The following is a 23408-nucleotide window of genomic DNA, read 5'->3' on the forward strand; positions in this document are numbered from 1 at the left end:
GCCTTCCATCCTTCTGAGGTCGGTAAAATGAGGACCCAAATTGTTGGGGCAATATGCTGACATTTGTAAACCACTTAGAGAGAGCTGTAGAGCACTATGCAGCAGTATATAAGTCTAAGTGCTATTGCTATTGCTAGAACAGCAAGAATTGGCAACAGGTGTGTGTGCAGGAGCATCTGTGTTCCTGAGTTGAAAGACCGGCTGTTGTTTCCTGCAAGAAGGAACAATTGTGCAAGAGACCAACACAAGCTGCAAGACGTTATTTATGTTTATGTTTATATCCCATCTTTCAACCAGATGATGCTCAAGATATCGTATGAGATTGCAATAGTAGGCATCCTTCAAATTCATTCAGTGCAAAAACTCTTACGATCCCCTGTCAAGTGTGTTTATAGAAAGTTTCTGCACTTTCACAACAATTGGATGTTCTTCCAGGCAGGGAGTGGGAAGGCACGTTCCCTGCAGCTGCTTCTCTCTCTGGCTGATAGAAGGAACCAAGCTGAACTTCTCCTTGTATGGAAACAGAGATATCCAACAGATTGGAAATTGCTTCCTATTTTCTCTCCAGGCCAGGTTTACAGTATGCTCTGTGATGTACTTTACTTGACATCAAATGCCCCCCTCCAGAAATGCCCACAGGATATGAGAAGTAATGGATGTCCAGTAGGCATTTATAGCCTCAGCAATACATGTAACATGTTGATTGTACATTTTTGTAGCCTACCAGTGAGTTGATTCAGGCTGCCACTTTTTTGGAGGTCTGGATGGAGTGACAACCAAAAGTTGAGGCTTAGAAACTAAAATGTAATTTTGCTCATAGGATTTATCCAATGGTGACATTTGATACACAAAAGTTTTCCTTCTCTAAGAACCACATGCAATAATTCTTAGTCCCACCCAACCTGCTGCTCTCTCAAAACTGTATAAGTCTCAGTTAAGAATAACAAAGGTGTGAGTTCACTGTAACTGGAGAACATCCTAATGGGAAATTTGGAGATTCTTGAAACTCAAAGCTCAGGAAGTAACCAAAGAGTCAGTGTGGTGTAATTTGCTTTGTTTTTCTCGACATTTTCTAGACATTTCACTAGTCATCCAAGAAGCTTCTTCAGTTCTGAAGCAAAATGTCTTCAAGGAAAAACAAAGTCTAGTTGCCTTTTGAAAAAATATCTTTGGGACAACCATGACCTGGATTACTGAGAATCTCCATAGACATGTGGTGTAATGTTTAAAGAGGCTGGACCTAGAGTGGGAGATCAGATTGTAGGCTCCCCTTTGCCATAGAAGTTCACTGGGTGGTTCTGGGTCAACCACGCTGGTTCAGCCCAATCTACATACCATGGATTGTTGCTGTAAGGAAAAAACATAGGAACGGGCATTATATAAACTGCTTTGAGCTTCTGTACAAAAGGCATGAAATAAATCTAGAACGCTCTTAGTTTTTAAAAGATGCTGAATTCCTTTGCATTGGTGATAAGCCTCCAGGTATGGTGCATTCTGGAGAAACCTGCATGCAATTGCTGTTGTCAGATTTCTCTTCCTGCTCCTTGCATCTTTTCTTACCAGAGAAATAAGGCTAGATATTCCTCCTGAGAAAGGCTAAACTGTTGCTTCATATCTCCCAAGGACAAATGACTTGCAACCTTAAAACCACCAGCTGCTTTGCATCTCTCCCTCCTTCTGCTCCTCTAACCAGTCCTTGGGCCCAGATGAATTCTCATGCTTTCTTGCACATATTAGCAGAAGATGTGAATTCTTTTGGTGGATTGAACCAAAAAGGGAATCAAGCTCACTTTCTCTTTCTTAGCAGTAGCCAGCCAGGTTTTTCTGGAAATTCTCACATCTAGCTATCTTCCAGATGCTTGGCCTGGTAATCTGATATATTCAGCTTCACCCAGAGGCTGTGTTTAGCTCCCATGGCTAGTGCTTCTGTTCAAGCTTCCAGCCAGCTTTATCCTCTGCTTCCTTCCATGTGGTCTTCCCTGGCCAGGCTTATAATTTTTCCCCTGACCACAGCCTGCATTTTATGCTAGCTATGGCAAGTCCTTGTTGGACTGTTTCAGGGTTCCCTTCCTATTTCACTTTCTTGAAGGAAAGATTTCTATATATTGCAAAGTTCTCCAGAGCTTCTCATCCAGAAGTGGTGCTGTATCTTAGCAATGCAGACGATATTTTTTGAGCCTGTCAGCAAAAAACATAATTGAAGATGCTGGTATCTAAAAACTCTCCATAACATTAAAATAAAGAACAGCCTGCGCTGCCAAACAAAAATAAATAAATGTTTTGTAACTTGAATAGTTTACAGTTACAACATGTGACACCATTGTCCATGAACTGTTAGGAAGGAAAATGTACAATACAGCTGCACTATGTTCAGTTTCTGTTTAAACAATTTTGGGGAAAGTTGTTGACAAGCTATGCTAAATTCCTTGGCTTGTGTCTAAAACTGCTTCCAGATTTCATATGTAGCTTTTATCTACTTTATATCAGTTTGATTACTGAAGTCAAAGTTAAGAGAGGATTGGCTCAGGAAGCACTCAGTTTCAACTGAATTTAGGAACGCCTGCATCACTTTGAGGGCAACAGACCTTCAAATATTGACTTGGCTATTATCACATCATAACATTTTTTTAAAGATGTAATCTAAATGGATTTTGCTGTCTATTGCAAAGAAGATAAAACAGGATCAGATCCACATGTAAATGATTATCAGTGACTAAGAAGAAAATCATTGTATTGTATCTGCTGAGCTTGTTTCTAAAGAGGTTTTAATTTTTGAAAAGGGTTTTGCAGAGAAGACTGGAGGCAAACCAAACATTACTTGTGTTTTTAATTACTTAACAGAGGTCAGTTTGTTGATAATTAAACAAAAGCACACCAAATGGTTGTTAATGCAATGATTCTGTTTTAGGTATTTTTTGCTGCTTTGTGGCCAACATACATTTATTTTTTCCCAGTTAATATACCAGGAGTATTAAATTATTAAGAGTTAGCTTGAGGTAAGATGGGCAGCCTACACATTTTATAAATACATAAAATTATTGTCTGATAAATAATACACTGAAGTTTGCCTATCTGCAGCTTCTGTATTTTTGCTTTACATTTGCTTTAATCACACATTTGCATAACTGTAATGAAATGTCATTTCACTGTTGTTAAATTAACCATGTTTTTAAATGTCATATGTTGTTAAATTAACCATAAGATCCAGTATTTCTTTACCATACCATGCAAATGTGTTCATGGGTATGATACATGTGAGTGTATGTATGTAGATATGTGTATGTATGTGTTTGTGTACACACACACACACACACACACACACACACACACACACAGGTCTCACAATCTTAATATTTGTCTCACGGAACCCAATATAATCTCTGGGCCAAAAGCAGATAAATTGTTAATCAATTTATGGTACTCTATGGGAAAGCGAATTCAGAATTCACCACCGAAAAGACTCTCTTCCTAGTTATCATGGAATTTCATTCTACTAAAATATTTGGAAAAGGTAAAATATTCCCCATGATGTCATAATTATAGGAAAATGGAATAGGAAAAGTTAGATTTGTTGATATTTGATCCTTCACTATTTAAAGATGCAAAATAGATAATAGCATCCTGAACTATAAGCAACCAGAGCTCCTTTGGAATCAGGATAATTAGGATTTTTCTGTCTTTAGACATTAATATACTAAGAGTTGTATTCAGAATGAGATGAAGCTATACACTTTCAAGGACAACCCTCTTTTAGAACATATTATTGATTTTTATATACTGTAATTAAGACCCTTGGATCCATTCTGCAACCTTGATGGTGTATCAACCAACAAAACTTGACATATTAGGGGTCCAAGTTCACCATCCTTACAGAGGTATGCAAATATATGTCATTTTAGTGATGAGATAGGAGTAAAGACACTTGACATATTTGGAACATCTGTTCAATTTTCAGCTCAGAATAGGTTCAGGAGAAAAACCTTTGGATTCTCCCCCCTCCTGCCCCATCCAATAGAAACCAGATTTTCAACTCTATTGGCTTTTACCCCTTTACTTTTTCAGTCATGCCTAAAATCAGACAATTCACCTGAAATGTGGGAGGACTGACAAAAGCTGCACATGTGTTGGTGGAAAAATGAACTGGACAGAACTCATCCTCAAAGTGAAAAAAAAATCCACATTCATGTTTCTAGCTAAGACTAGGACAGTTGCTTTTAATCTGATATCACAAAAAGTAACACAAAGAAAAGGCAATTTGAGCTATCTTTATACAGGCAGTTCTTGACTTACAACCATGCATTTAGTGACTGTTCTAAGTCAGAGCAGAACTGAGAACAATGACATATAACTGGTCCTCGCACTTATGTCAGTTGCAATATGCCCAGAGTCATGTGATCAAAATTTGGTGCTTGGCAACCAGCACGTATTTATGATGGTTGTGGTGTCCTGGGGTCATGTGATTGCCGTTTGTGATCTCCCCAGGCGACTTCCAAAACCAAAGTCAATGGGTTAAGTTGTTTAATGGGTGGATGATTCACATAACAACTGCAGTGATTTGCATAACAATTAAGATAAGGTAAGGTAAGGTAAGGTAAGATAATCTTTATTGTCATTTTTTTTACTGTGGGCACAACGGCACACATCAAAAATGAAATTTAGTTGCCCGCTCTCAAAGTGAAACACATATATGACACACACCTAGATATACTATGTACAACATATGTATAGACCCACATCCCTACATATACATAGCAAATAAATATTAAATACTGTCCATCTTGAATATATAACGGAAGGAGGAAGCTTGAGAGTTCACAAGGTTAATGCTATATGGAATGAAACTATGGCTGAATCTGGATGTTCTGCTTCGGATACCACGAAGCCTCCTCCCAGAAGGTAACAAGGAAAATAGGTTGTGAAGAGGATGTGTGGTGTCCCAGATAATCTTATGGATCCTGCTCAAGCAGCGCTTCTGTGCTATGTCCTGGATGGGAGGGAGGGGACTGCCAATGATCTTTTCGGCCATTCTTGCAAAAAGGTCCTACAACTTACCAACCATCTTGCTTAGCAATGGAAATTCTAGTCCCAGTTGCGATCATAAGTTGAGGGCTATATGTATATGAACAGTGAAAATGATGTCTGAGTAACTCACACCCATTTAATTATTGTGCCCAATGCTGCCCATCCTATTCATTTCTCAATCAAAGTGATCTGTAGTCCACCTTTGGCTCAACATCCTTCCCTGATGCCAGGGACTGAATTTTCCCAGTGCTTCTCTAAAAATGAAATGAAATCCAGCCTACCCTACATCTTGCAATGCACCTAAATAGAAATGATACAAAATTGGATTTTGTTATTTATTTATTTTTATTTGCTGCCCATGTTGTTTCAAAGTGATTTTCTTCTAATAATTTTTTAAAAAAAACTGCAGCTTCAAAGCTCTAATTAAATTGGTTGAGCGAATATTATAGATATTCATATTCTCCATTATTCTGCTCATATTTTAAATCATGGTTCCATTTCTTCACAGATATGTTGGGTGCTTCCCTATTATTTTTTCATTCCATGCTTCTGGCTTTCCTGATTCACGGGAGTTTTAAAGGGTGGGAATATTGATTATATTCCCTTTGCATCTGTCCTTACAGTCCTTTGACTGCGATTAACCATTTACAAATGGTAATTTATGGCAGCATCAGCAAACCAACAGCGTCTCCCTTAACTGACCTTACCTTGCCCCAGCCTAGAATTTAAGCAGCCTAATGCTGACCCTTCTTTTTATCAAAAACTAGTTTTCCTTGCTTAAGCCAACCTTCTTGGGTCATAATGTGTCTCAGTGTATTGTTTCATTCCCTTTTGGTGAGAAATGAGGTCAAGGGGCAGTGTAACCAGAGGCATGGGGGAATTGGGTAAGGACAGCCAGTTCCTTTCTGAGGTCATGGATTTGGGGAGGAATATCCGCCATGTTATTATGTAACCAGATGTTGAGCAATCACTAGCCTGAAAAATATTGCCACCAGCCCTAGAGAACAACTGGTTAGCAATACGGTCTGAAAGGAGGCCACTGTCAGGACTGTTCAACTTAAGGTTGGGTGGTGCATTAAACAGGCATTTCTCAAGCTCGGCAACTTTAAGCTGTGTGGACTTCAACTCCCAGAATTCCCCAGCCAGCATGGGAATTCAGTTTTGGGAGTTGAAGTCCAAACAGCTTAAAGCGGCTGAGCTTGAGAAACAGCATTAAACTGGAGAGGACTGGCTTAAAAAGGAGGGAAAGAAATTTGGATCTGGAGTACAGGTAGTCCTCAACTTACAACAGTTCACTTAGTGACCGTTTGAAGTTACAACAGCACTGAAAAAAGTGACACGATCATTTCCCACACGTATGATCGTTGCAACATCCCCATGGTCACGTGATTTGCATTCAGGTACTTGACAACTGACTCACATTTATGACGGTTGAGGTGTGCTGGGATGATGTAATCCCGTTTTGCAAACTTCCGACAAGCAAAGCCAATGGGGAAACCAGATTCCTTTAACAACCGTGTTACTAATTTAACAACTGCTGCAATTCCCTTAACAAACGCAGCCAGAAAATTCATAAAATGGGGCAAAACCCACTTAAGACATTTTTCTCACTTGGCAACAGAAATCTTGGGCTCAATTGTGCTGGGAAGTGGAGGACGACCTGTTAGATCAGTGTTTCTCAACCTTGACAATTTTAAGGCATGTGGACTTCAACTCCCAGAATTCCACAGCCAGCATTGCTGGCTGTGGAATTCTGGGAGTTGAAGTCCACATGCCTTAAAATTGTCAAGGTTGAGAAACACTGTGTTAGATCCAAATAACTCAGAGAAAGTCTAATCTCGTGGTTAGAAAGGTAACAACTGCCTTGTCACCATCTGAACGTTTTCCAACTCCTGGTCTCCAATAAGCTTTCCCGGTGCTCCACCGCTACCTTTCCTGGGCCCCCAATGTGCCCATCTGCAACTTTCCATTCGGGTCTTCAGTTACCGATCTGCAACCTCCGGGTTCAAAGCCTCCTTCCCCCCGCCACCCGTGTTCCGGGTGCCGGGTCTGCCTTTTCGCTCTTCTCCCCTCCCGGGTCCCGATTCCTCGTGCCCGGCCTTCCTTCCCCTCCCGCGAAAGCCCCTCCCCCGCCTCTCTGGAAAGCGCCTATCCTGACCTGCAGGTTGCACAAACGGTCCCTTACCAGCCGGATCGTCCCGCTTCCCCCCCCCCCTCGCCGCCCCCAGCTCTCGGCTTTTTCGAGGGCGGCTCGTTCGGCCCACTTCTCTCTCGACGGCTTCCAGCTGCTAGACTTAGAAAAGCCCACTCCCCCCCCTTCCGCCTTTTCTCCAGTACCTCAGGGGAAGCGGCTGGGCTTGGCCCGCTTGCCCTGCCTTGACCCAGAGCCGGGATCTTTCCCAGGTCCACATCTGGGGCGGAATCCTTTAATGTTGAGGGGCAACCGCTGCGCCTCAGGAGGCCCCTTTCTCAGAAGGCAGCGCGCGCCCTCCTTTCTCCCCGCGTCCCAGACACCAGCTGCTGACCCCGGTCCTCTGCCCTCCACGTCTCCTGCCCGGCGAGCTTCAGACGAGCCGCCCGCCTCAGCCGCAGCCGTCTCTTCCCGCCGTCCGCCCGTCAGCCTCTCTCTCTCTCTCTCTCTCTCTCTCTCTCTCTCTCTTCCTCCCCGGTTTCTGGTTCCCTCTTCCTCGTCGTTTCTCGCCTGGCCAGGCCAGCCCGCTCTCCGCTCGCCCCTGGGCGGCATCTGGTGGCCCCTTCCCAGCCCTGCCGGCTCCGCTTTCCTGCCGTCCCGCCGCGGGGGCGGGGGGAGGCAGCGGCCTCTCCGCCTCCTCCCTCGCCTGCAGCGCGCCCGGCGGCGGCCAGAGCCCGTGCGGCGCGGATCGCGAGCTCCGAGGGACGCCCGATGGTGCCGCGCGGCGACGGCGGGGGAGGTGCCAGGCGCCTTCTGCTGCTCGCGCTGCGCTCGCCCTCGCGGAGCCTGCGGCTCTGGCTGCTGCTGCTGCTGCTCCTGGCGGCGCTCGGGCACGCGTGGACCTACCGCGAGGAACCTGAGGAGAGCGACAGGTGGGTGGCAGGGAGGGGCCCAGCCGCGCCCGCGGTCTTTTTTTTTTTGTTTTTTTCTTTTCCCCGTCGCTTTGCCCCGCGCCTGGTTTTCCAAGCCCCGCTGCGCCGCTTCCGACGCTCGTTTGGCCACTGAGCCGCCTTGTCTCTCCTTCTGTCCCACTCGCAGGGAAGTGTGTTCCGAGAGCAAAGTCGCCACCACCAAATACCCGTGTTTGAAGCCCGGCGGGGAACTCAGCACCTGCTTCAGGTGAGTGGCGGCGCCGCCGCGCGCTCGCGCCTTCGCCCGCCGCGCCGAGGGTGGAGGAGCTGCTGCGGGGGGCGGGAGGGAGGGGGGGGAGAATGGCAGCTTCTCGTAAGAGCCCAGGTTGGAGCGGACAGGCTCGCCTCGGAGCCCACCCGTCAGCTCGGAAGGCGCTGGTGCAAAGTTTGAAAGCGAGACTCCGAGCCCGTTGCTGAAGGTTGCCCTTGCCTTGTAGTACCAAAGATACACAGCAAAGCCTTATCAGATTTAGAGGAAGGAGCGTCTCTTTAGCGCTGCTTGCTTTGGCGCCAGCCTCAACCAAAGGTGGGAAGGCAAAAAAGAGAAATAGATGGCTTAGTCCCTTAAGTTTAGGATAAAGTTATGGATCACGAATGAAGGCGAGTATACTGTGTCCCAGGATAACGTTGCAGGATCCAATCTGGGTCGGTCACTGGGACCAAAGGTTTTGTCTTCTGAGCTTTCAGACTGGTGCTGGAGCTCATCCTCAGGGAACTTCTTCAGGGAACATAACTTTCTATCCTTATGGGTCTTTGAGGAATTCAGAGCCTGACCCTGTCTGCTCCCATCATCCCAGCATGGATGGGAAACCAGTGGGTTCTTTTCTTCAATTCTCGGAACCCTTCCTCACTTGCATTTAAACTTGGTGCAATTTGGGAATCTCATTTTTTTTCTGAGAAAGGCTTAAATCTTCCTAAACCGTACAGGTGTTTCATTAATATTTATTTTGACCATCTCAAGTTACATGCAACTGCTAGAGTTGGTCAAGGTGAGAGATCAGGTGATGGGCAGAGATCAGGCAGAGGCAGGATGGGGGTTGGTGATAGGAACAGCAGTGTTCATGCCATACAGCTTTTGTTGACTCTTGGGTGAGAGAAAACAACTAATTCAATAGTGAAGAAAGGCAGGGCTTTAATGTGTTTCTGGATGCAGGCAATACTTGTTAAGTTCTCTGATTTGAACCCAAGGTCGCCTATTGTTCATCCTGACTTTAAACAGCTGTGAAGCTGGCAGTGAGCAGTTACAAATGGGCAGGTGGAGGATTAAACTGCAAGAGCTTTGAGTGCCTGAAGTTTCTTCTCATTTGCCCATTGCCTGCTTTTGTATGCAGCTCTCCAGTTAGCACTTGTGAGGTGATCACTGCTTCCTTCCAAGTTCATTCTGGCTTGAAGTTATAAATTGGACCTAACATAAAAGCTGCGCTAAGGCATTTCACAGATAAGCTTGTTCATTTTATCCTGAAATGAATTTCCTCTCATTTATTGTCTTCTCTCCACCCTCACAATAGTTTTACATAAAAGTGCATGTAATATTCCTACGCACAAGGGAAAAAGTCTTTTGATGTGTAAGAAGGCAGGCTGTTGGACCTTTGTATATTTCTGATTACAGCTGATTGTCAGAAGCTCCTATAAGCCTGGCCACTGATAACTCAGTATAATTAAAACATGAAATCCTAGAGATGTTTTCTGAACTGTCACATGAGCCAGGCAAAAGACATGCCTGCTTTAAAGAGTTACAAATGGATGATATGTTCATGCTCCATGTGCTCTGAACCATTCTTTTTGCAAGAGAATCTGAAGTCCTGTGCAATCCTGGCACGCTTATATATCAGAACTACAAATTCTATTTCTTTTTGTATGATAATTTCGATTGTTTTAAAAAAATCACAGATAAGGGTCGTAAAAGATACCTCCTGTTTTCTTTTAAGTTTAACATAGAAAAATCAAGATATATGGGAAAATCCACAATCACTTCTATTCAGAACCCTGTAACATGATCTGCCATTGGGTTTTTTTTGGAAGGTAATTAATTCTGCTATTGATAGTCTTTTTGGTCTTGGTTTTGAAGTGTTTTCCAGTGACTCTGAAAATAGCTAGGAAACACAAACCAAAACATCTTGAATATTCATTAAGTCCCACTGAAATCTGTTTCTTTAATGAATATGATGACGATCTAATTTACATTTTAATTGACTTTGTTTCCATGTAGGTTCTGTACTCCTTAAATAGAGTCAAAACATTTTAATTTGTATTTAAAATTCAAATTATGAATCATAGTAATGGATTTGTAAATAGATTCCCACCAGCTTGCTAGCAATCCTTGTTCTTGCATAATGTATTGTATTCAGAATTACAGAATGTGCTCGTAGCTAAAGGTTAGTGCTGCTGCTTTACTATTTACAAAATTTACCAATATGTATAGTGTTGAAAATCTAACCGCTATAGTTTATGGTTACTCTCTCCTGGAATTGAGAAGAACATCCTGGGGGAGGAGGAAGGCAGAGATTTTATTACAGCTTTTTTTTAATACAGGAGAACCAATATTTCCCTTCAGCATAGAAGTTGTGTTTTAATTACAGTATAGCAGTGCCTAAACCAATGATTAAACTTTGATAATCCACAAACCACCGATAATCCATGAGGATCCACGACAAGGGTCTTCAGCCTTCTTGTATTCACCACTGGTGACTTGGTCTTTGCCCACTTGCCACATTCAATAAGTTCACTACCATTCAGTTGTCTTCTTGCCATCTGCATCCTGATGTTCACCACCACTCAGTTCTTTTGATGTTGTAGAACTCTTGAAGTTAAATGAATTCCAGTTCCCTAAAAGGGTCAATCTAAGGAGCTTGTGGATTGGTGGTGCTCAACTGGGTATTTTCTTTGTTTCTTTCTGGTGGCTGTGAGACAGCATTGCTTACAGGGAAGGATAATAGTGGAATAGTAATTGTTTTCTTTATCGTGTGCTAATATCTTAGTACCAACTATAGAATAAAACAGCAATTGATACAATAACATGTTGGGGATTTCATGGAAATAGAGTCCATGAGTTGGTGCAAGATACATTTGTAAGATGTTAAACCTTTTACCTACAGTCTTATTTATACAGCAATCCTGATTTAGAGTTGTCTAATTTAGAATTCTCTTGGTTTAGTGACTGCCTCATTTAGCAACTGTTTCAAGTTACAACATTGATAACAAAGTACTGTCATCAACCTGTCCTCACATTTATGACCTTTGCAGGTCTCTAAAGCAAAGGAAAGCTGAAATAAGATCAATAAGCAGTTTCACTTAGTGACTGTTTCACTCAATGATAGTTATCAGTCCCAAATGTGATGGCTAAATAAGGACTACTGCATTTGTGTTTAATGGATTATTAATTAATCATTAACTATTGTTTTAGATTTGTTTTAATGTTCTTTTTCTTATATACTGTCCAGAGACCTGCTTATGAGAAGGGCAGCTAGATAAATTTGCTAAATAAATAAAACACTATGCTACAATTGATAATATAATATAAAATAAGGATACTCTAAATTAAAAGTCCAGGACAATATAATACTGTAGAATAATATTAAGTTCTATACTTTCAAATGAACATTTATTTTAAAGCAGTTGTATATTAAATAAAATAAGGCAATGTTAAGTAAATCATACATATTAAAATATAAAAAATAACTTTGAGAACTCTAATACAAAGTAACAATTCATTACTTGCAATCACTCTTCTGCTGCGAAAGGGTCTATCTTGTACAAATCCTGGACCGTCTGCTGTTTATACATAATATTTTTTTCCAGTTTGTTACATTCATGCTGGGTTTGAATTACTAATTTGTGAGAATGTTTCAGTAGCAGGAAAGCTTACTGAAACAAACAAGTTAGGTACAGCTAGTAATACTAAAATTCAGAACACAAATCAAGGGCAGTTCCTAACCTGAGTATGCTAAGTGGAATTTTGATCTCATGAAAGCACAAATAAGAAATATGATTGTGAGTATCTAAACATGGCCTTCCAAGTAGGCTATAGATCCTCGGACCTCTTTGTACATTTTATGATATGAAGTTTTTTTATTAAATGGTTTATTTTTTTTAAAGTTATACTCTTCCTTCATATTTAGAACATTATTCCTCCGGGACTTAGGTTAGTCTTTACTTTCTGGCCTTTAGGAAGAGCCTGAAGACTTGACTTTGCCATCTTGCCTAAAGACAGTGGTAGTGTAGAGTCTGTGAAAGACTATATTGTTGATAAATTTGCATTATATTCTGGCAGATTATGTTTTTAATAGTTTTTGCTGTTTTAATGTGTTGCAATGGTTTTTCTTGTGTTGTAATGTTTTTCATGTGTTGTAATCATTTTTGTTGTGTGTTTTGTTTTTTGGTATTTTTGTGTGTTTTCATTCATTCATTCATTCAGTTCAATTCATATGTTGCCCATTTTGCTATCAAGCGACTCAAGATAAAAACCACAATGTAAAACATTAAAACAATAATGTGATAAATATTTATATTATATTAACAAAAATATCTAAGGAAGAAGCCAATGTACAATGGAGTGGAGACAGAGTCTCAGTTTTAACTTTGTGAGTCTTGTATGTGAAGCAAATAAAAAAAAAAGTCTCTGAGCATTTTACAGAGTAAAATCATTACCCGTAAAACCAAGACATTCCCCAGATCATAACTCCCACTGGCCTAATAAACTAACTTCAAAACAAAATCCCAGATCAGTAGATGAATGGCCATTAAAAATTAGTGGGTTTCACAACACCCAGTGGTGAGAGGCTAGATGGAATATTCCAGAATATCAGAGCCATCGCTCATGCTGTTGAGGATGCAACTCCAAGCAGACCCTCTGGATGATGTTACAAGTTGTGCTAAATCATGTCTGAGGAGAACATCCCCAAATGCAGGTAGTCCTTGACTTATAACAGTTCATTTAGTGACCGTTCAAAGTTACAATGGCACTGAAAAAAGTGACTTATTAGTGTTCTTCACCCGACCACTGTAGCATCTCCATGGTCACATGATCAAAATTCAGATATCTGGCAACTGACTCATATTTATGACAAGTCATGTGATCACCTTTTACAACCTTTGGAAGAGCAATATTGGTGGGGGAGCCAAAGTCACTTAACAACAGTATTACCAACTTAACAACCACAGTGATTTACTTAACAACTTTGGCAAGAAAGGTTGTAACTTAACAACTATCTTGCTTAGCAACAGAAATTTTGGGCCCAGTTGTGGTTGTAAGTCAAGGACTACTTGTATTGATAATAGTGTCAAATAAAGCCATGAGTGCGGGTTCATAAATCAATTTGAATTCTTATCCAAAAATTTGGATTAATTTTCCGTACACAAAATTTAGTTTAAAGTGTCCTGCTGGATAGGATAGGAAAGCATACACAAGTGCAATCATAATTATTTTATTTTATTTATTTATATTCTTTAATGGAGAGGATGTTTGTTTAACTGAGCGAGCGGCACGTTTTTCCAAAGATTTATTTTGTGGTCTATGATTGTGGAAACATTGGCCTAGGCAGTTATTGTAGAAGTTATTGTAAGAGCAAATTGGTATTTCTTTTCTTCAAATTGGATGTGACTCAAGTGTTTGTAAGATAGAATTGATATGAATATTGAAATAACGTGAAAGTTTTCTGGCACTGTAGAAATAGTTGCCATATAAAGATAGCATAGCCATTTTCTAGTACATTTTGTCTTGTATTAGCCAAGTGGTATTGTGTAATATTGTGTAAAAGCACTGCTGGCAGGTTTTATGGTTACACATTGCATCATTTTAGTGTGCCATTCTCTTTTAAGCAAAAGCCTATGAAATATCACCTTGGAAACGGAGGATTTTGTAAGTGATTTACTTTATATAGAATTCTGATATTCTGCAGATAGTAGCATTGGAAGACGAATATTCTTTTTATCAATAAAATCAATCAGAATAGAACTGGAAGGGACCTTGGAGGTCTTCTAGTCCAACCCCCTGTGCAAGCAGGAGATCCTAAACCAGTGGTTCTCAACCTGTGGGTCGGGACCCCATTTGGGGTCGAACGACCATTTCACGGGGGTCGCCAAACAATGCAGTCCGCCATTTTTTTCCCCTTTTCCTTAGCTGTGCTACTGCCTTTTATTCTTTTGGCTTTTGAAAGCCAATAGAATAGACTCTCTTGAATAGAGTCTAATTCTATTGGCTTTCAAAAGCCAATAGGAATTGTCCAGGCTGTCTCTGCCCTGCTGAGCCCGCCAAAAGTCCCATTCTGCAAACGGTGCTGCACCAGTTGAGTAGTCCTCGACTTACGACCGGTTGGGGGTCGCGGCATTAAAAACGTTGAGAACCACTGTCCTAAACCCTTTCAGTCTTTTCTTAAAAACCTCCTGTGATGAAGCACCCACAACTTCTGAAGGCAAGCTATTCCACTGGTTAATTGTCCACACTATTAGGAAGTTTCTCCTTAATTCCAGGTTGCTTCTCTCCTGGATTAGGTAAAATGGATTAGATGAAAAATGTTCCTGGTTCCATGCACAAACCATTTCAACTATGAAACAGCCACATTCAGCTGGCCATTCCACGTGGATTCAGCTGGTCTGGTCTGCAAGGAATATACATCCTTCCAATCCCCACCATCCTGTCAGAACTGAAGAAGCTTCCTGAATGAAAAGTAGAATGTCTTCAAAGAAAGACATGAAAGTCCAATTGCTTCTTTAAAAAGTATCTTCGGGACTGCTTGTTGTTTTGTTTGCTGAAACCTAGAGCAGTGCTCTGGGTTTTGTTTTCTGCCCCAAGCACATCTTACATTTTGCTTATACCTCCAAGATTATGATTTATTTATGATTTGTAAATGAAAAATATTTTCAAGAGGAAACAGAAACATGCTTACCATGATGTCTGTGAAGATTGCCAGTCATCCAAGTCATTGTTGTGAAAAAAAGTAAGGTCCTACATTTAGGCAAGAAAAACCAAATGTACAGGTATAGTATAGCGGGTACCTTGCTCAGTAGTAGTAACTGTGAGAGGGATCTCAGAGTCCTAGTGGACAATCATTTAAATATGAGCCAGCAGTGTGCTGCAGCTGCCAAAAAGGCCAACACAGTGCTGGGCTGCATTAACAGAGGGATAGAGTCAAGATCACGTGGTTAATACCACTTTACAATGCCTTGGCAAGGCCACACTTGGAATACTGCATCCAGTTTTGGTCACCACGATGTAAAAAAGATGCTGAGACTCTAGAAAGAGTACAGAGAAGAGCAACAAAGATGATTAGGGGACTGGAGGCTAAAACATATAAGGAATGGTTGCTGGAATTGGGTAGGTCTAGTTTAACGAAGAGAAGGACGAGGGGGGACATGATAGCTGTGTTCCAATATCTCAGGGGCTGCCACAAAGAAGAGGGAGTCAAGCTATTTTCCAAAGCGCCTGAAGGCAGGACAAGAAGCAATGGGTGGAAACTAACCAAAGAGAGAAGCAACCTAGAACTAAGGAGAAACTTCCTAACAGTTAGAACAATTAACCAGTGGAACAACCTGCCTCCAGAAGCGGTGAATGCACCACCACTGGAAGTTTTAAAGGAGAAACTGGACAGCCATTTGTCCGAAATGGTATAGGGTTTCCTGCCTGAGCAGGGGGTTGGACTAGATGACCTCCAAGGTCCCTTCCAACTTTATTATTATTGTTGTTGTTGTTGTTGTTGTTGTTGTCCCAAAGGTGATTTTTCAAAGGACAATTGGACTTTCTTTGTTCTTTCTTGAAGACATTCCACTTCTCAACCAAGAACCTCTTCAGTTCAGAACTGAACTGAACTAAACAGAACTAGCTTCTTGGATTCTTAGATGAGAAACAAAACGTCTTCAAGGAAAAACAAAGAAAAAACTTTCCTTTTGGAAAAGCATCTTTGGGATGCTTACCTTTATTAAATATAAAGTCTCCTCTAAGTTGAGCTTGATTCTGGCTGACAGCATATGCACTTCCAGGTAGATTTCTTGGCAACTGTACAAGTGGCTTGACATTGCCTTCTTCCAGTATTTTCTTCCGCTTTCCAAATTTGCATATATTCATTTAAAATTGGTTGTTTGGAGTTCAACCAAGCTTAAATAACTGATATTACCTTCTATGACTTATATTGTTTGCAGAATTCAAAACTTAATCTCTTGAATATTTCTAAAGGTTAATAATTCAAAATTTATTTTGAAATGAAAATTTAAATATTTGCAGCACAAAGAATAATGCCGTATAGCACTATAGTAAGGTCAAGTTAGGGCAAAAGGGAAAAAGTAATGAGGCAGATTATACTTCTTGTTAACATACAATGGGTGGGCCTCAAGGTAAACTAAAAAACAATTTGAGAAAGAGCATGCTAACTATTAAAAGAGTTTGGATATGCAAATTACATAGCTGAACCATAATCAGAAAAATATGCATGTGTTTTTGATTGGAATACAGCCATAAGCTTGAAGGGCTTCCATATAAAAGCTAAGCACAGTACATTTGAAACATAGTGCATTGGCAGTGTAAAAGTGTGAAATTGCTGAGACATTTCTGCAGTGATTATACTATCGTTGTATCAACAATACATACTTGGTGTATCTGCTAGGGTCTGCATTATGTTGTTATGACACTAGAAGACTTGTGAGATGTGCAACTATTGTGGTTTGTATGAAGTGACTTTCAAGGGAAATAGTCTCTTGGTGCTGAAGTCAGGAGATAATGAGTGTCTTTTGAGACACAGTGTGTGTCAAAAGCAGCTTATTATCCTACATATGTAAACATTTGCTATAAGCTGCAAGCTAGTCAAAAAGATGTATTGCCAGGTTTAATGGTTCCAGGCTGTTTATAAAAATAGTTAACTAGACCCAGGCAGACAGCAGTGATTAACACTGGAAGGGTCTGACGTTTCCTTAATAAATACTTTGGCCCCTGTTGGCATTCAAAGCTGAGTTGGTGCAGCCAAATGAAACCGATAATTTCTTGTGCGGCTGGGTGCACCTGATGGAAGCATTTCCTTTTCAACTTTATGGCACCAAACCACTCTCGTGGTGTGCTTATTATCTGTATATCGCCTTATCTGCAAGTTTTTCAGCCTCTGCATAAGGAAGGGGTACATGAAAGATTCCCAAACTGAAATCTGACTATTCATTTGACTTTATGGCTATAGTTCAACAATGCTGTACAGTATGTGGATATATGAGAAAATGATGTACATAACCTTGGCATTAATAGAAGTTTCCTCTTCTACAACAATTTACATTGCTAAAGAAGCAAACTTTCCTGATTTGAAAATTGATATTTTTTTTTAAAAGGGGGGGCCTGTAGAGCAAGCTTTGGCAAGAATCTCTGATCCTACAGCCATGATTGCCAGCAACAGAAAGGAGTCAATTATATGAGCAAATAAATTTACATATCCTTAAGCTCCGAGGGCAACTAAGGAATTTAGTCAAGCCAAATAGAAAAACATTTTCAGCTGAAATTTGGGATAACTTTCAGTAAGGGTCCATTAAAAAAAAAAGTCAGGAAAAGAAAAAGGGGTTAAAACTATGCTGGAAATGTAACCAACAAGAAGGAACATTTTATAATGCTTGGTGGATGTATAAAAAAGTTAGAAAAATTTGGAATCAATTATATACAAATAATATAAAGATTTTAAAGACTCAGATACAACTGAAACCAGAGATTATTATTTTTTTTTTTTGGCATTGATGGATAAGCAGCTAGAAAAAAAATTATGGAACTTTGTTTTCATACATGATGACCGCTGTGAGATTAGTATATTCACAAAGGTGGAAAGATTCAACTTTACCCACAATGGAGGAATGGGTGGTCATGATACATGGTTTTGAGGATTAGAATATGAATAATAGATTACAGAAAAAATGTAAACAATGCTGTAACAATAGAGTAAGTGGTTATTTTATATTTATACTTATAGCTGCTGAAAAATAAAATCAGAAGTCACGTCATTACAATTCTTTTTTATTTTATTTTTGCACTCTTTTCTTTCTCTCATTTTCCCCCTAGTTTCATACTAAATATTAGTTCTGATTCATTCTTACTCTGCATTTAAATTTTTAATAAAATGTTATTTAAAAAGGAAAAGAGAAAGAGTGTACATTTGTTTTTGGAGAAATGCAGCTACTCTTCAACTTATGACTGTAATGGACCGGTTCATTACATGTGATCTCCTTGCTTAATGACTCCATTAAATTTTATTTTGTTAGATAACGCCTAATGTTCAAGTCTGCCAGCTTGGTGTCATCTGCAAATTTGATGAGTTCCCCATCTATCTCCTCATCCAAATCCTTGAAGTCAAAGACTCTTATCTGTATTTGTAAAATACTACATTAATAAATGACCTTGTTATTAGATAGGGTAAGATACTATCTTAGATCACAAATGCTGGAGTTAGTAGGATCTGGACTCTAGAGCATTCAGTAATTGCCAGGTGTTTGTGCTGAGCTGTTTTCATCTTTCTGAACAAGGGCTCTGAAGTTGACGATTCTTGCTTACTGCAGATTTTCTATTTATTGGTCTTAGTTATCGCCTCCTCCTGGTGTCTCATTAAAAATGAGAAGATCTTGACTCCTTGAATAGGTGAATGTCCTTGACCGAACAGGTCGTGAACTCTAAAAGGTATCTTGTTGCTCAGGTGCCACAACCTGATATAGTTTTTACACTGCAGAATAATAAGCAGGAACAAAGTAATGAGGCAGTGATGGTGATGTGTTAAAAGAGGTAGTATCTTAAAGGATACTATATTATTAATTCTATCCCTTCTGAGTCAGAAATGGACAATCTGTAGTCTTCCATAACTTCTTGGACTGTCATTCTCATTAGCCATGCTGGTGATCAGCAACCTCTGTTCCCACCCCTCCCTAGTTAATTTGTGCCAAGGGAGAGAGGATATTGTCCAACAATGAAGTAAGATTTACATAACACTTTATCTTCAGCATATTCACAATTTCTCATGCAGATTCCAATAACTCAGTGCTGTTTGGATGTGATGTCAACTCTTACACTGGCTGGGATGATGGAATTGTGTCTAATATATTTGAAGGATGTTGTACTGGGAAATGCTGTACGGATGCATTCAAATGAATTGGAATGGAACAGTTTGGGACAGCACTTAATTTTTTTCAGGAAATTTTGGATAACTGCCTACTCAAAGATTAAATATTTGTCCTATTTGTTAAGGATCTGCGGGTACTAGTGTGTGTGTGTGTATGTGTGTGTGGATAGATAGATAGATAGATAGACAGATAGATAAATAGATAGATGTCTCTATAGAAATATATAGACATAGATATGGATATACTGTAGATGCAGATACAGTATAGAGATATATAGATATAGTGGCTTCAGATGCTTTACAGCTCAGTGGAGTGGATCCAGAGAAGAAAACTGCCTCATTGAATGATCTCCAGAAATCCAGTAGTTTTCAGTGTTTCTTTATTTCCATCTTAAATAAAAAAGAAATGTCTACTATTTATCTGACACTGATTGTTAAACAAAATGTTATTATTTGTTCTTCTGAATATTTCTGCAAAGGCCAGCTCATCTTACTCACCAAATTATACTACCATATTACTTTCATTTGGATGACACAAGCTGGCTATAAAAGATTAGAAAAGAAAACTCTTTTTCTCCCACCCCTCCTGTCTCCTTCGTTTAGTTCGGACACACAGAACCTCTGGTAGATGCAAGTCCTTCCCTGACTGGGAGGTTCAGGGTTGTTCCTGACACAACAGAAATCTCTGCTCTGCCTTCTTACCAGTTAGCTAAATGATAAACAGGTTTGACAGAAACAAGAAGAGATGGAAGTTGTTGCTGAAATCACTGTGGACCGTGTGTCTGCTGGAGGCCACAATTTTCTGTGGAAGAAAGACTTCCAGGAATGTCAGGGAAGTGAGAAGAAGATAAGCAGAGGCAGCTGCAATTTTGCAACAAAGAAAGGAACAAGTAAAGAGGTAGCAGTCCAGTAGCCAGAAAAGGGATCTGTAGAGAATGAAACAAAGGCAGAATGCTGGAGGAGAAAAAAGATTAAGAGAAAAAGGGATTGAAAGTTAAGAGAGGGTAGTTAAAGAGCCCATCACCCATTTTGACAGAGATAATATCTTGATTTATAGGGTGCTCTTTGTATGTCTCAAACAATAAGCTGTGAAAGTAGCATACAAGACTCAGATACAAGGCTAAAAACAAGTACTGAAATACTCTGTAAATATGTCAATAAATGAACAGGAATTAGTCTGGAGATTAAGAAGTGGGATTGAATAGACACTGACTGGAATATTAAGGTTTAGGATATTTTGTTAATAAACTGAAGTATAACTTTGGTAACTGTTGACCAATAATCAAACTCCTAGTAGGGCAAAGACATCCTTACACCCTTACACCCTGACTCATGTGTCTACAATCCCAAACAAATAAACAAACCCGTGACATTCTTATAATATTAGGCAGCACTTCTTGGAATGTCCACACAATATGACCACAGCTTTTCTTCAAAGAGTGTGACATTGCTATGAGCATATGGAACATTTTAAATGTTAAAGAAATCTGCAAGATCTTCATGGCTATTTTGAATTATCAGTAAATTAAATGAAACCCTCCTGTGCTCTTCCAATTTTTAAGGGGGGGAGTGAAGTTTAGCTGGATTTTAATTCAAAGTGTCATGGATCTGCCTCCATTTGCTTCCAGCAGTGTCTGGGGCAAAATTATTTTTTTTATCCCTAACTACTATTGCTTTTCCCCCTCTAATCCTCTTTGTGGGCATTTGAAGAGGGATGTTCATCTTTGTACATAGCTTTCTCAAGTGCTTGTAAATCGTATCAACTATAGCTTTCTGATAAAAATCTAAAAAAGGCACATGCATAGGATTACATTGTTTAAAAAGGCTCAATAGGAAACTCCATCTGTCTATGCAAGATGATTTGAACAATGGTGCCCCATAAAGTGCAATTTAAAAAACATCTCAATTTTTCATATTTGGGTTTCAGTTATCTCCATTTTGCTGGGGTTAAGCCATTCCATTGACTCAAGTGGTTTGTGGATTGCAGCCAAATCAAAACATATGGAAGGAAATTACTGGATGATTACATCTATCAGTATCTATGCGGTATTGTCTTATTTTGGCATACGGTACAGTACAAGATTGTGATGTACCATGTAATCAAAAGATTTCCCATAATATCCATTAATTTTAAGGTGGGTGGCAGCATGGCCACATCCTATTCCTCAACAGTAAGCTGGTGTGGTAATTCATTCAATAGTTAACAAATTAAAAACCGAGGACAACATAGTGTGATTTTTCCAAGGCCACCCAGCAAAATCCTTGGCTAGGTTCTGATTTGAACTTGAGTCAAGAGCCAATATAAACTATTTTTTTTTTCATTTATTTAGGGATTGTTTTTGTAAACTGCCAAACCAGTGGTCTGATTCTTTGAATGGCAATGGGGCAAATTGTTTAGCTTGATTTTCTGCAGATCTACTTAGAAATAAGCACTGAGTTCAGTTGGACTCTCTTCCATGAAAGTATGCTACAGAATAAAGTTATATGGCTTTATTTCAAAATAGGTTCCATTGCATTTCTGAAGGCTGTACTCATGTGTGTTTGTATTTGCACTTATTGAGGTAAGTGAGTCCCCTGAAATGTCAGCGTTTATTGCATTGCATGCCTCTCAACCGTTGGGGCATGGTTTTCAGAAATCCTAAGAGGCCGAAGCATTTCCAGCTTGAGGGGCGCCTATAACTTTATAATAAAAATAAATTAATGACACATGAAAATTAAATGAGGCTCTAGCAGAGCAACCCTATCTTCCTAACTTATTCCTTTTATTGGCTACCTGGCAAAATTTCTATATGCCACCCAAGAACTCTAAAGAATGAGGCTTATTGCTGTGGGGTCTGAATGGGGAAGAGCAGGATCAAGCTCAGCCCTGGTAAGACTGAGTGGCTGTGATTTTGAGGCTCCTTGTATGCAGAGGCTTTTCATCGTCATCCCTGAAAGGGGGTAGCATTGTCGTGCAACAGCTGGTGCACAATTTGGGGGTCTTTCTGGACTCATGGCTCCTGCTTGGACAACAGGTTGGCAGCTTGGCTATAAAAGCCTTTGCACAGTTGTGTCAATTTCTGGATTGGGAAGCCCTACCCACAAAAACTCATGTCTTAGTCACCTCTCAACAAGCTTACTGTAACACATTCAATGTGGGGCTGCCCTTGAAGAGTATTCAGAAGTTGCAATGCAGAATGCAGGGACGTAGACAGTTTGGAGATTTCATGATAAACTCGGGTGTGACACTCTGCTCTGAAAATGGCACTGGTTCGTAATAGGTTTGTGGGTACAATTCATAATGCTGGTTGTCATGTATAAAGCTCTAGGGACTAGGACAGTGGTGGCAAACCTATGGCACATGTGCCAGAGGCGGCACTCAGAGCCCTCTCTGTGGGCACGTGCGCCATGCCCCAGAGATGGCAACCGTCTCTCTTCAACCAGCTGCCCGCTAACTCACCAAGGTCCCACATGGCTGGATGCATCCCAGCACCCATGTGCTCGCTGGCCTCTGTGTGCAGGGGTTGATGGTGTCAGGCCCCACCTACTCTGGCCCCCACCTCACCTTGCCCTGTGACAATGGCACCCCCGCCCTGCCTCACCTCACCCCGAAGAACAAGCCTCCTGCCCACCACCCCACCTTCCAGAGACCCCCTGGATCTCCCCCAACTCTGCCCGGCCCCCATAGGCGTCCCTCCCCACGAGCAACATCGAGATGATCATGCCCATCTTGGCCACACCCACCAAGTCTGCCATGGCCACCACAGCCAAGCCCACCCAGTGGGCCACGCCCACCTGGCACCTGGCGATAAATAAGTGGGTTTTGGGTTGCAGTTTGGGCACTCGGTCTCTAAAAGGTTCGCTATCACTGGACTATGATACTTGTAGGACTATCTGTTTCTGGGAGTTTTTGGTTGCCTCATCAAAATGGGCAGGATTGACACACTCCAAGTTCCTTCCTCAGGTAATCTCATTTTGTGGGACCTAGGAATTGTTTTAGACCCAATCAATATGCTTTTTCTGTCGTACACCCCCAATGATCCAGATGGGCCTGAGCATTCTGGGTTCTTGCAAGGAGTTATAAACCTGAATGCTTTCTGGGCTTGGACTGGGAAGTTAAATCAGTCCTGTTGGTGGATTTGGATTTGTTTGCTTGGTCTTGAAGGATTAAAACTGATTTATTTTAGACCCAGTCATATGCTAGGATATTATTATTATTTTGGATCATCGCACAGTCAGCCA

At 40.6% G+C, this 23408-nt stretch overlaps 1 protein-coding gene across 3 annotated transcripts in view; it reads left to right on the plus strand.

Moving 5' to 3' along the window:
- The first annotated feature begins 7314 nt into the window (after nt 1-7314).
- The window catches only part of CCBE1 (collagen and calcium binding EGF domains 1), a 163443-nt gene continuing 147349 nt past the window's right edge, over nt 7315-23408 (plus strand). Inside the window, exons 1-2 of one of the 3 annotated variants that reach the window (XR_005558508.1) lie at nt 7315-8085; nt 8252-8332. Coding sequence is in view for 2 of the 3 variants with exons in the window: in XM_039358065.1 (XP_039213999.1) it covers nt 7925-8085; nt 8252-8332 (242 nt within the window). In the remaining variant the exon portion in view is untranslated. The remainder of the gene's footprint in view (nt 8086-8251; nt 8333-23408) is intronic. The other 2 variants (XM_039358065.1, XM_039358064.1) reach the window with 2 other exon arrangements.

The sequence above is a fragment of the Crotalus tigris genome, unplaced genomic scaffold, assembly GCF_016545835.1.
Source record: "Crotalus tigris isolate CLP2741 ecotype Arizona unplaced genomic scaffold, ASM1654583v1 scf7180000018975.1359446, whole genome shotgun sequence".
In the NCBI taxonomy this organism is placed as follows: domain Eukaryota; kingdom Metazoa; phylum Chordata; class Lepidosauria; order Squamata; family Viperidae; genus Crotalus; species Crotalus tigris.